Here is an 11,963-nt window from a genome sequence, read left to right as displayed (position 1 = left end):
ATAAAAAAAATTCCTCGTGTCATTATGGTGAGCTAAATTCCCTCTTTCTGACCAGCGTTCTGGTGGTCCCACAGGAAATAACTCAATAATTCATTTGATATTAGGACTTGAGGTGAGGTTGGTTTTGGGGGCGTGTCCAGTTTGATTGACATTTCCTGAGGTGCAGTCCCATCACTGGTATAAGGAAACGTGCATAGCGTCCAAAGGTTCTTCGTCAGATATAAACCTCACTATTCTACTGCTCCACTTTTTTGTCTAAATATGGTCACTTCTGGCTCCAAACTGCCAGACTCAAGGTTTTCAATATGGCCGTTCACAAAACAATGATCTTTAGATACAGTCAATGTTTCCTACTGTTGGTAATACATTTGAGCTTGAGGGCAGCAACAGCAAGGGACAGCAGATCTCAACTGTCAGGTTTGTTGCTACTTATAGGATGAGATATTTCGGTAACCAAGATTGATCTACAGTATATTTTCTATTATGACAGTATGGTGGAAGTGTATGACATATAAGAGAAAGAGAACAATATGTAGCCATAAAATATACTGTCAGGCAGAAAGCAGATTCCTGAGGTTCCACACAAAATGAGAAGCCAGAAAAGAAAACTGAGATGGACCCAATAGTTGTTCTACAACAACCTGCATCTTAGTGTTTTTATACCTATATGGCACATTGTCTCTGGTTGGGTGTGTGGGCATTCTCAATTTCTTAATTGATAATATGTACAGCCATCTCCAGTCTCCAGTGTGCACAGAGACTGGTGGCCTGCAGCTCATTATGAAACGGGGACTGCTAATATGATTGTTGTTGGTGTGACCGGAGCGATCATTGCATCAGGTCAATCTAATAAGAAGGATTTTATTTACTGGCGTGGTTGCAGCAGAGTTGTCCCCACTAAAACTGTGACGAAATGGTGATGATGATTCAATTAAATACCATTGCATCACAACACAGGTTATTTTAATGCCAATTAACACATTAAAGTCCTGACAGCAGAACTTTACAGCATTATATAGAGAAACCCAACAATTCCCACATAAGATGATTCTTCACATGATTCTTTGGTGGAAGTCTGGAATGTGCCTCTTTTGTTCTCGGAGTAAATGTAAGCAGTCGTTTCCAACCTCTTCTGGCAGGTGATTTCACACTGAGGTCATAACATTCTTGTTCAGCCTTCACCTAAAACACAGTTGAGAGCTTTGTATGTTTTCAGATTGTGCTCTTTGGATGTTTATTCTGACACAGAGTCAGAGAGGGTTGTTGTTTTTTTAGCAGAGCTGTTTACCGGGTAGAGAAGCTGTAAAAATCCTAAATTTGTCTTTTGTCCTTTTGTAATTAATAATAATTACAAAGCTTACATAAAATCTAAAAAGCATGAAGATACTGTAGTTGCATCGAAGTGTTTCTTCTTCAGCTCTTTTGACCATTTGTAGGCTACCAGGAAGCTTTCAATAAATCGAATTATAATTAAATACTTCAAAACATGAAGGCAGTTAATCACAAAATGATGTGAAATCTACCAGAATAAGAGGCTACGTAGCTTCTGCGTAGTTAGTATTTAGAAGGACTAGTATTGTTACGCTGTAACATTCAAGATGAACTTTAGTCTTACGTATGTTGTGTTGCAAACTCAGCTACTCAAATATTAGAGCATAGAAACTGATGTTAAAATTCTTCGAAAGAGCAAAAAGTGCTGTCGTTTGGTTTGGCTGAATAAGCTTGGCCCCGTGATGGACCAGCGACCTTTGCCAAAGTCATATCAAAAGTACGGGAGAAACTTTGCATCTTTTTTTGGTTTGACAACACTTTGATGAAATAATAAGAGGCATGAAAAGAGAAGGAAGAAGGTGCCAGAAAGATGCAAACTTGTCCTCATTTAACACGGTGTGGCCTAATGTCAGCCAACAAGCGCCACCACTGTCTGCAGGAACTGAAGGGGAAATCCATTACTTTACTCGAATCTGTGCATCTGTCTTGCTCTCCCCACACGGTCTTGAGTCATGTGGTTGGCAGCGTTGTGGCGTGCAGCGTGTTAACTTCCTGTGCTGAGCTCCTTCTCTGCACAGCTTGTGAAGGTGTGGTGAGTGACGGTGAGAAGATGTTGGCATCACGGCCTGCTATTGTAAAAATAGAGGTGTTATTGTGGGCGGTGGCTGCAAAACCTCAACAACTATCTAACTAATGTAACTTCATCTAATGTAATATTGAATGTACAACGCAGGCTCCGCGTTTACATTATTAATACTGAGCAGTTTATCTAATGTGTGACTTGATTGTCACCAAACATCCAAAGCCCTCTCCTCATTTCATTTACTCTTTAAAATAAGAACATTATCTTTCCTGCTCATTATATGATTCTCACCCGAGACAGAACCTTTGAAGGAAACTAGCGCCCTCATCTTTGCACCCTGCCCTCTTGGTGTCTTGTAATTCGGTTGATACAGGAAATGAAGCTTATACTCCTGTTGCACTTGTTGTCATCTTTGGCTAAAGGCCCGACACACGAGCTGATGTGAAATAACATTGCAGAATTCTGGTCGACTACTGAGCTCGCCTTTTGGATTTGGTTCACAAAGATCTTCTTTCAATACCGGCAGTGTTGATGATGTGTAAGGATGCTCCTGCTCCCTCTTACATTAGTGACCCGTTGAACTGTATTTACCTGCTTGCAACCCGAGGTCCTGACCTGTCGGACTGTGTCTTTGCAGTGAGGACAGGTTCACATATCAAAACTCAGTCTTGAAACAGTCAGGCACCCTTTTGAACACTAATATAGATTTTGCTTGCTGTAATAACTTCCCTCCTCCAGAGGGGACTGTTGTGTTACATTTTGGTCTGCAGAGTTTGGTTAAGACTCATTTCAGTTAATCTGAGTATCAAACAGAGCAGGACAGTCTGAAAACATGGCTAACTACACACACCGGTCACTGCAGGACAGTGACTGCAGATGGAAAATTAGCTTTTTGCTCTTTCTGGTAAAATAAAATCGTTCTACATAAATAAGTCAAAGTTTATTTTTAAACTCATATGAGGCTTGAAATATTCGAATTAAACAACTTTTGTATAACCTCCTCTCTTCGTGTCTCAGTAGACGGGACTCAGTAATCATCACAAGAGGACATTTTGCACTGAAGACTTTGGAAGATATTTATGAAGCCACATGTTTAGAGTACATTTTTGTAAACAGAGAGGACAGTGACATCCCCCACCACTTACATATGACGATAGATTGTCAGTCTAATATTTGTACTTAACTTAAGTAAACATTGATGCAACAGTCCTTTCAAAGTAAAAGTCCAATAAAACCTACCTAAAGTATCAAAAATAAAAGTAAACACTTACATAATATTGTATATTGTATAATTAGACTTGATTTTGTACTTATGCATAATTGGTCTATGTGCAGCCACTTTTAAGTGCTTTACACAATACTGGGAAGTTTAATAGTGAAGCATGGCATCATATTTGATAAGCTGATTTTCAGTTGTCAGTTAAAGTAATGGAATAAAAAGTCCAATCCATGTGTATGTGTGATGAGCTGTTCAAGTACAACGCATTTTTATTCATTAAATTACATTACTGAGGAATTTCCCTTTGGTCTACAGTCCACTAAAACAACCTTACTGGTGAGTGTGAAGATCCTCAAAACTGAAAAGTGATCATGGACATATCAGCCATCATTTCATCAGGATGTGTGTAAACATTTCAGAGATTGGTCAGCTGATAATACACAAAATAATGAATAACTAATATACAGAGAAGAAAATTTCCCCTTGAGAGGAACGATGCAGAGAACAAAATGTAGTACCGCAAGCTAACACTAGATGGAACTCAATGACAATGCAGAGAGACCAGAAGTCTTCACATCCTGAGACATTTTTACTTGTCTCGGTCTCCGCCCTGGGTTTTGTCTCCTGTTTATTTGGCAAATGCCAGTGACACAATAGACCGCTATGCGCGGTGAACATTTTACCAGCTTCCTCAGCTTTCACTTGCTTCCAGGCAGCACTTTATTGTGTTCTCTGAAGTTCAGCTTTCAGTTGAACCTCACAGATGATCCCTCACAACCTTTGTGTTTCAAGCATCCATTCCCTTCTCTTCAGTAAACTCTGACGCTGGTTGTTTGGCTTTTCTCCTTCTCTGCGACTGTCGTCACAGGTTTTGTATTTTAATTAAACTTTTTAATTGTTGTGACAAGTTATATTTAATGAAAGTTGTGAAATGACGCAAATTACACATCTACAGGGACCAGAGCTAAATTACATAAAACTATCGAACTCTATTGTTCCATTGTTTTAAACGGCCCAGTGAGTGTAAAACGATGATGGGGCCACATTGTGTGTTTACATTAATAGGGCTCTTTTATTGGCGGTGTTATTAGGACTGGGGCTCCTGGGATGTTAGGGGGGCGAGGAGCATTCTTAAGATTCTCTCTTGACCAGACTCACACACACACACACACACACACACACACACACACACACACACACACACACACACACACACACACACACACACACACACACACACACACACACACACACACACACACACACACACACACACACACACACACACACACACACACACACACACACACAAAGCCTAAGCATTCTTGATGGCTGCAGGCCACACTGTGGTTCCAGGCACCGAACTCCTTATTTAGTCAAAAAGCTGCTGAGTCACATCTCTCCCTCTGTGTTTACAGCCACGGCTGTTGTGTTACTCACAGATTATATTATATTATATTAAAGGGGCACTCCATCAAATTAGTATTAGAAAAATTGGGGGACACATAAAATCTGTTGTTTTTTATTTGATCATCAGTCTTTAAATAACTCCTCTCAGTAGTACCACAAATAAACTGAACATCACATGTGTGAAAATGTCTAAATGTTCCTTTAATTATGTTCTTGCATCAGAGTTTCTAGGGGATTTCTGTTTGTACCCTTATAGAAAACAACACATTAATTTCACATGTGCAAAAACTAATGTGACCACTTATACATGTGATTGTGTACATGTGAAAATGTGTTTTTCCAACGGGAAACACAGGATTTTGGAACATTTTCATGGTGTCACGTGTGAAGCCAACATAGATTCCCATGTGAAAACCTTCCCACATATTTCCCCCATGTTATCATATGTTGCAACATGTGGTAAACATGTGTCAAAACATGTGATCACATGTGTCCCCTGTGGACAACATGGGAAACTCGTGGTGTTTTTTCTGCAAAGGTATGAAAAGAAAACCGAAATGTCACTGTGGGACCATGTCACTTCAATTCAAAGCACTTTAATCATCCCGAAGGGGCGATTTGGGTTGACAAAAAAAAGCATAGATGGGAAACTCACCCACATAAATACACAGGAACCTTTAAGGCAGATTCTGTTGTTCTCTTGTTCAGAGAAAAAAGCAAAATTACAAATCCAGTTATCAGTTTAAACACAAGGCAAACCATTTTGTATTGTTGCTTCTTCACAAGTCTAATGGGTTCTTTATATTTCTTTAACTGTGCATGCAAAGAAATGTAAGACACATAGTGGCAGTTTAAAGTTGTTTTAGAGGAGCCGTGTGGAGTTGATGATAATCTTTTATGCCTTTTTGAAGATGATGATGTCATTTTACCTCATCCTCTCTTTTATCTTTATCACTCTCCAAATGTTGTGACAAACTTGAAAATATAAACCCCGGGAGAGATGACTTTCTTAATACAACTGATAAACTACTATCAAAGAGCTTAAACAGAAAACACAGAATGGCTGTTAACTACACTCGTTACATTTTGAGAAACCACCTGCTGCTCTGAAGCACAAACAGACGCGGTGGGTAAGGATTTGTGTCTAGACACTCAGTATCCGGCTGATCTGCACCATAACTTGTGAAATGATAAGGCTGCACAAACAGCACAGTGACATCACACACATGAAGGCTGTGCTCCGAAAGCATGTGCACATTTTTTATTTATTTATTTCACTTTATTAATCCCCGAGGGGAAATTTCCTATAAGCACATATAAGCACTGCCCATGTTTGCACAGAAATGGAAAATTGAACAAAAGCTGAATGCAATCCAACAAACACAAACAAACAACTGCGTGACCTCATGAGGAGTCACTAAAGCTCACGTCCCTGTGGATGTCTTGAATATTTCTTTTGACCTGGGATCCATGAGCATGAAAATCCGATGAGCTCACATCCCCACAAGGACCCTGAACAAGTGCCCTTGATCTCTGCACATAGATGCTGTAGCATTGCTACGCTTGTCTGGCTCAGAAATCAAATCTTGTCCTCTTGTAGCATTACTGTTACTAAAGAGGAAGTTGGAGGAGTAGCCAAATAATTAGGGATAAACCAGGGCTGAGAAAGAGGGAGACAGTGCCACCCTACAAAGCAAAATCGCTGATCATACGAATTAGTCAAAAGAGACTTGAGATCATAATCTCATTTGACCACCTAATGTTTCATCTCTGAAAAAAATTGCATAGAAATACAAGATAGTTAGGCTAGCTAGGACTTACTGACATTTTCTGTTCACTGGATTTGATTAAAAAAAAAAAACCTAAAAAAAAAACCTTTTAATCTCTAAAATCGGAGTGATTTAGTTTTTATACCAAATAAATAAGACAATAGTGTGGAGCGTATTGTGGCCTAGTGGTTGAGGTGGAATATCACATAGCTACCATAACTACATTTGACGCTTGACCCTTTTAAAAAAAAATGTTTTATCCTTCTCTTTTTGCCCATTTGCTTTGTCCTTAAACTGTTGACTGTCAAATAAAGACAAACAAGGCCAAATATTAATTTACAAAAAGCTAACCAGTTTAACAAAATGTTGTTTTTGGTTTGACATAAGGTCTGCAACAATGGTAAGTTTAATGTATGCTTTTGTTTGACTTGGGAGACTTCATTGTTTTTTTCGTCTTGATTGTTTCTGTTCTTTCTGTCTTAAACACACTTTAGTATTTAGGTAAAGTTATCAAGAAGGCTGAAATCAGTTTACTCCACTCATAATTTATCTTTCAAACAGCTGTAAAGTTGGATTTATCAGACCAGTGCTCACATCTGGACAACTTTACTGTTATTTACTTGAAAGTGTGTTGAGGGCAGGGCTGATGTTTTGTCTCTCTCCCCCACAGCTTTGGCCAGAATTAATGACTGGCGTCGTGTAAGATTATGTTCAGGGACATGTTTTTTTTCTCTTATATTGAGAGTTGTGGACATGAAAAAGTATAATTGGGGCTGGAGCTGATTCATCGTTTGAACCAAAATGACTCCCTTCTTTCCTTCTTATCCGCCTACTTTCTTTACGAAACCTCTATCTGCGGACTATAAGTCAACTCTCTCATGTTCACCCCTTTCTTTCTTTCTTTTTCTTTTCTCTCAAACAGACGAGTTAAAAAGTGACGAGAGAAAGAGAGGGAGCGGCCACGCAAAGTTGAGCAGACTCCACCCAGAAAAAAACAGCCAGCGAACCGAGAGACAGCGGAGACCATAAAAATGAGTGGTTCCCACCCCCGGCTCCACCAGAGCGCCGCGCCCGCTCCCAACGCTCTCTCCACGGACAAGGACGCAGAAATGCCCGCCACGGAGAAGGACCTGGCCGAGGATGCGCCGTGGAAGAAGATCCAGCAGAACACCTTCACCCGCTGGTGTAACGAGCACCTGAAATGCGTCAACAAGAGGCTCGGCAACTTGCAGACGGACCTCGGCGACGGGCTGCGGCTCATCGGGCTCCTGGAGGTCCTGTCCCAGAAGAAAATGTTCAGAAAGTACAACCAGAGGCCTACCTTCCGCCAGATGCAGCTGGAGAACGTGTCGGTGGCTCTGGAGTTCCTGGACAAGGAGAACATCAAGCTGGTGTCAATAGGTGGGTCAGTTGTGTGTGAGTTGAGGATGAATGAGCGCCAGGATCTTTCACCTTCATACAGGTGGCCTCTGCGCTCCTCTGTGCTGCAGTTTGTGCATACATGTTTGGTGTTCCCTCTAGTGCTAGCTGCATTTGACTGCACTGTCTTTTAGATGGTGATCATTTAGAGAACAGCGTATGAATGCATGCCTGCAGGGGCGCACACCGATTAAAAGATGAGCAGCCAAGTCAAGGAAAACTGTTACTTGGTACAAAAAAAAACACGAGGTTAAAACATGTTTTTCCCTCTGAACTAGTGTTAAATAAGTCTACAGGACAGTTGCCAGTGTTGCAAACATTTCTGAATGTGCTCTCAGTGAGAGGGAAGGCGTTTCCTCTGGTGTCCAGGGGCACAGCGCTTTTGTCTCCAGCTGAACAGATTTGAGGTGGGTTGTTGTGGGAGGAGGAGGAGGAGATGGGGTCCGACTTTGCAGAGAGGGGGGGGCTCCGTCCTTTCTCTTTTCCCCGGGCCAAAACTTTTGTGGGCTTGCATGTAACTCCTGCCTAGTAGGACAGGAGAGCTGACACACACACACACACACACACACACACACACACACACACACACACACACACACACACACACACAAAGATAGAGACACAGGGCTATTGTGTGTGCTCATGTCGTGCAGTAGGCTGAGGCTGGGTCTCCACTGAAATACACAGCACTTGGCTCACACTTTGCCAGAAAATTGGGTTTAATGGGCTTTGCCTACATGCAGCTGCTTGCCCTGCTCAACAACACTGCCACTTTCGCAGTCGGTTCAGAATTGTGGGTGAATTAAAGTCATTTTCTGCTGAGCCATGGAGAAGAGAGTGACTCAGAGGTCCTGCATGGACTTATTCTCACTATTATTTCAGTTCATGGTTGTGGTTGTGTGGGAATTGTGTCAGATACACACCTGGAGTAAAGACCAGACCTGTATCTACAGAGAGTCTGTGGTCAGAAGTAAGGAAAGAGGTCTGTGAATCAGACATGAGTGAGTCCTTGTCATCCCTGGGGAGGGGGGCAATGTCTGGCTCACTTTGTAATTTTTACACACACACACACACACACACACACACACACACACACACACACACACACACACACACACACACACACACACACACACACACACACACACACACACACGGTACTACCTCCTGCAGCCTGCAGGTGAGGGGATGACACTGTTTGAACCTTTACATCAAACAGCTCAAACTGTAGATGGAGAAGTGGAGGCTCTGTGAAGATTGTGTTTATCAAAGTTGTGATTTATAATGCAAGATACCATCAATGCAAATTTTGGTTGTGAGAGGTATTTTCCCTTCAAGTTTCTAGTCTCGATGCCAATGTGTTTAATCCAACAATGCTCTGCTGGTATTCAGGGCCCAGTGAGCCATCCTACATGTCTGTCTGTCTGTCTGTCTGTCTGTCTGTCTGTCTGTGTGGTGACTCACCCTCATCCCCAGCTGCCCTTTTTGAGTCATTTAATCTGAAGATGAGAGAGGAGCCATTCTCTTCTGTAACTTCCTCCTTTTCATTGCAGAAAATGGACACACCCAGGCAGCAACACTCACCACAAATTACCAAACTACCAACCTCTTGCTCGGCATGATGCACGCGGTCTCTCCCTCCTTCTTTTGCTCTGTACTTCTTTATTTTCAGAACATTTTCTGCCCGTTAAATCATTTTCTTAACTGGTGACTTATCAGGTTGGTTTTTTTTTCAGTTGTATCTTGATGTCCACACCTCTTTCACTTCTCACTTCACTTTTCTTTTGCTTGTTTGCTAAATTTGGATGAGTATTGATGTGCAATGCTGCCACACTGTTATCAAGAGTTATTCGAGACCAGCCAGTAGCTTGCCCCACCCTAAAAGCAACCAGGAATTACAATAATGAATCAATGGATGAATCATTTGCAGGACTACTACAAAATGTTCCTCTGCATTCGGTGAAAGGTGTTGAAAACCTCCAAAACATTATTGATATAAAACAGAAAATAAAATAAAAACATCCTTTAGATATGAGCCACTGAATTTTGCAAATGTTTTTTTTGGCAATTGTGTTTGATAAATGACCTAAGGCACAAGTTAATGGAGAAGTTTTGGGAAACACATTGAGTTTAAAAATGATACTGTTTTTACATCTGCAACGTAAATGTAAAACTAGGGCTGACTGCTAGTTAGAAATTGCTGCCCTAGCTCTGTCCAGAAGAATACAAAATCCAGCCAGTAGAAACTCAGAGGCTATTTGCCACCCTGTTTATTTAATCCATACAAAAACTCAAGTGTAAAACGACAAGCTTGGCAGTTACATGCCAGACTCATTGACTTATGAAAGTTGTTGCACTTGGCCAAGAAATAGTCCCTCGCATAGTCCCAATAAAACCACAACATGTCTTTTGTACACTTTGGTTTTTGTATGGATTAAGTAAATGAGATAAGTGAGGTGCAGACATTTGTTAACTTTGGAAAGAGCGAGCCTCGCTGCCCCCCCCCCCCTCCCATTTCCAGTTTCTATGTTGAGCTAAGCTAACCGGCTGTAGCTTTATCTTTACTACACGGAGTGGTATCCATCTTCTCGAATAACCGTCAGCAAGAAAACAGATAAAAGAAGTTTCCCAAACGTGTGTATTAAATGGTTATCTGATCATCTCGTCTGGAATAACAAAGCAGGACTGCCACTTTATTCTGCACCTGCACAACTCTCGGTCCGCCCCACCAGCTTTAATCACAGTCCCCTCACGTGCGTCATCAGCATCTCTGAGCTGAGGGTCGGTACTTGAAGTGGATCCACTGTTGTTCCCATGTGGGACCTTTTTAAGTCAGTGTCTCGCCACAATGACGCTTTCCTCCTGTTCCCACAGTACCCACAGACTGCAGCCTACCGCTCACTGTAATGAGCTTTCAATCCAACAGATAATCTCTCTTTCTGCAGTTTTGGCAAAAAAAAAAGCCACATGATCTGGCAGCAGCAGCAGCAGCAGCAGACACGTGATCACTGATGAACCCAGAGAAGAGCTCGCTTGTGTTCGGTCAGGGATGCAGTTGAAGAGTGGTGAGGCTGCCACCTAGCAGCAGGTGGCGGTGACAGTGATGCTGACTGAAGCACTTTACACCACAGCATGTCTCCTGCATGAGTCTGTATATTTAGTTTGTTGTGATTCCAGGACCGTTTTTACATTTAAATCTGTAGTCCTGTGAGGACATTCCTGTTGTGCATGTGCAGAGAGATCTTCTCTGCATGCTGTCCTCATCACACCCATGTTTGTACAAGCAGGCTCGTTTCACTTCGCAATCATCCTGTTTGTTTGTTTGTGCGCAGGTAACGAAGCTTTAACACACGTTAGCTGTTCAGCAGATTAAGACTTGTTTTGTTAATTAAATGCGTGTGCAGAGGTTCGTTCTTCGTCGTCTTCTCATCAGCAGCATCTTTTGCTTTCCGTCCGTCAGCAGCCCAGCCCAGATTCTTTAAAACCCTTCAGAGACACCTTACCTGACCGAGCTTGTGCGCAATCGGTTGAGACGGCACGATGTTGTGCCAAAGCTCTCCCCGTCGTCCACGCAGCAGGATCTGAAATCAACAGAGTGGTGGTGTAACTTGGTACCTGGCGGCTGCGCTATCTTTGGCTCGGAGTGGAGATGTGCGGGTTGAGACAGACGCCTGTGTGGCAACAACCAGCTGTGTCCTCCTGTTACATAACAGGGAAATGTGTTGCATATTACTCATAAAAGACGGAGATGAGCGTCCTCCTGACAGGAGTTATCCATGTGCTCTTGTACAACTAGCATGTAGGCTATTTTTTTGCAAGTTTAAAAAGCTTATTTATACATTTTTAGCTTGGAAATAAAATGACATTCCTCTTTCAATTGTAATTTTAATTTGCTCATTTCAGTACACTGAGGTTTTGAGGCTCCAGTCTTACTTGGGCTGAGCTGAAAGAAAGTGTTCAGAGCTATAGATACTGTGAAACTGTAATTTACTCATTTTGTACAAAGTAATTGAGAAATGAATTAAAATAATCTGTCTTGACAGTCAAGATAACATCTAACCAAGATAGTTCG

General features: G+C 41.8%; 1 protein-coding gene across 4 annotated transcripts in view; it reads left to right on the top strand.

Annotated features, from left to right (window-relative positions):
* Window positions 1–11,963, top strand: part of flna (filamin A, alpha (actin binding protein 280)) — a 55,668-nt gene that overhangs the window by 1,683 nt on the left and 42,022 nt on the right. For all 4 annotated transcript variants that reach the window (XM_069708455.1, XM_069708454.1, XM_069708453.1 and 1 more), the window contains exon 2: window positions 7,395–7,873. In XM_069708455.1, the coding sequence (XP_069564556.1) occupies window positions 7,504–7,873 (370 nt within the window). In that variant the 5' untranslated portion in view covers window positions 7,395–7,503. The remainder of the gene's footprint in view (window positions 1–7,394; window positions 7,874–11,963) is intronic.

The sequence above is a fragment of the Brachyistius frenatus genome, unplaced genomic scaffold, assembly GCF_029030835.1.
Source record: "Brachyistius frenatus isolate BFR_SWC_R1_liver_20210118 unplaced genomic scaffold, ASM2903083v1 Contig_75, whole genome shotgun sequence".
Classification (NCBI taxonomy): domain Eukaryota; kingdom Metazoa; phylum Chordata; class Actinopteri; family Embiotocidae; genus Brachyistius; species Brachyistius frenatus.
The sequence above is the reverse complement of the archived record's forward strand: the minus strand, read 5'-3'. Positions and strand labels throughout refer to the sequence as shown.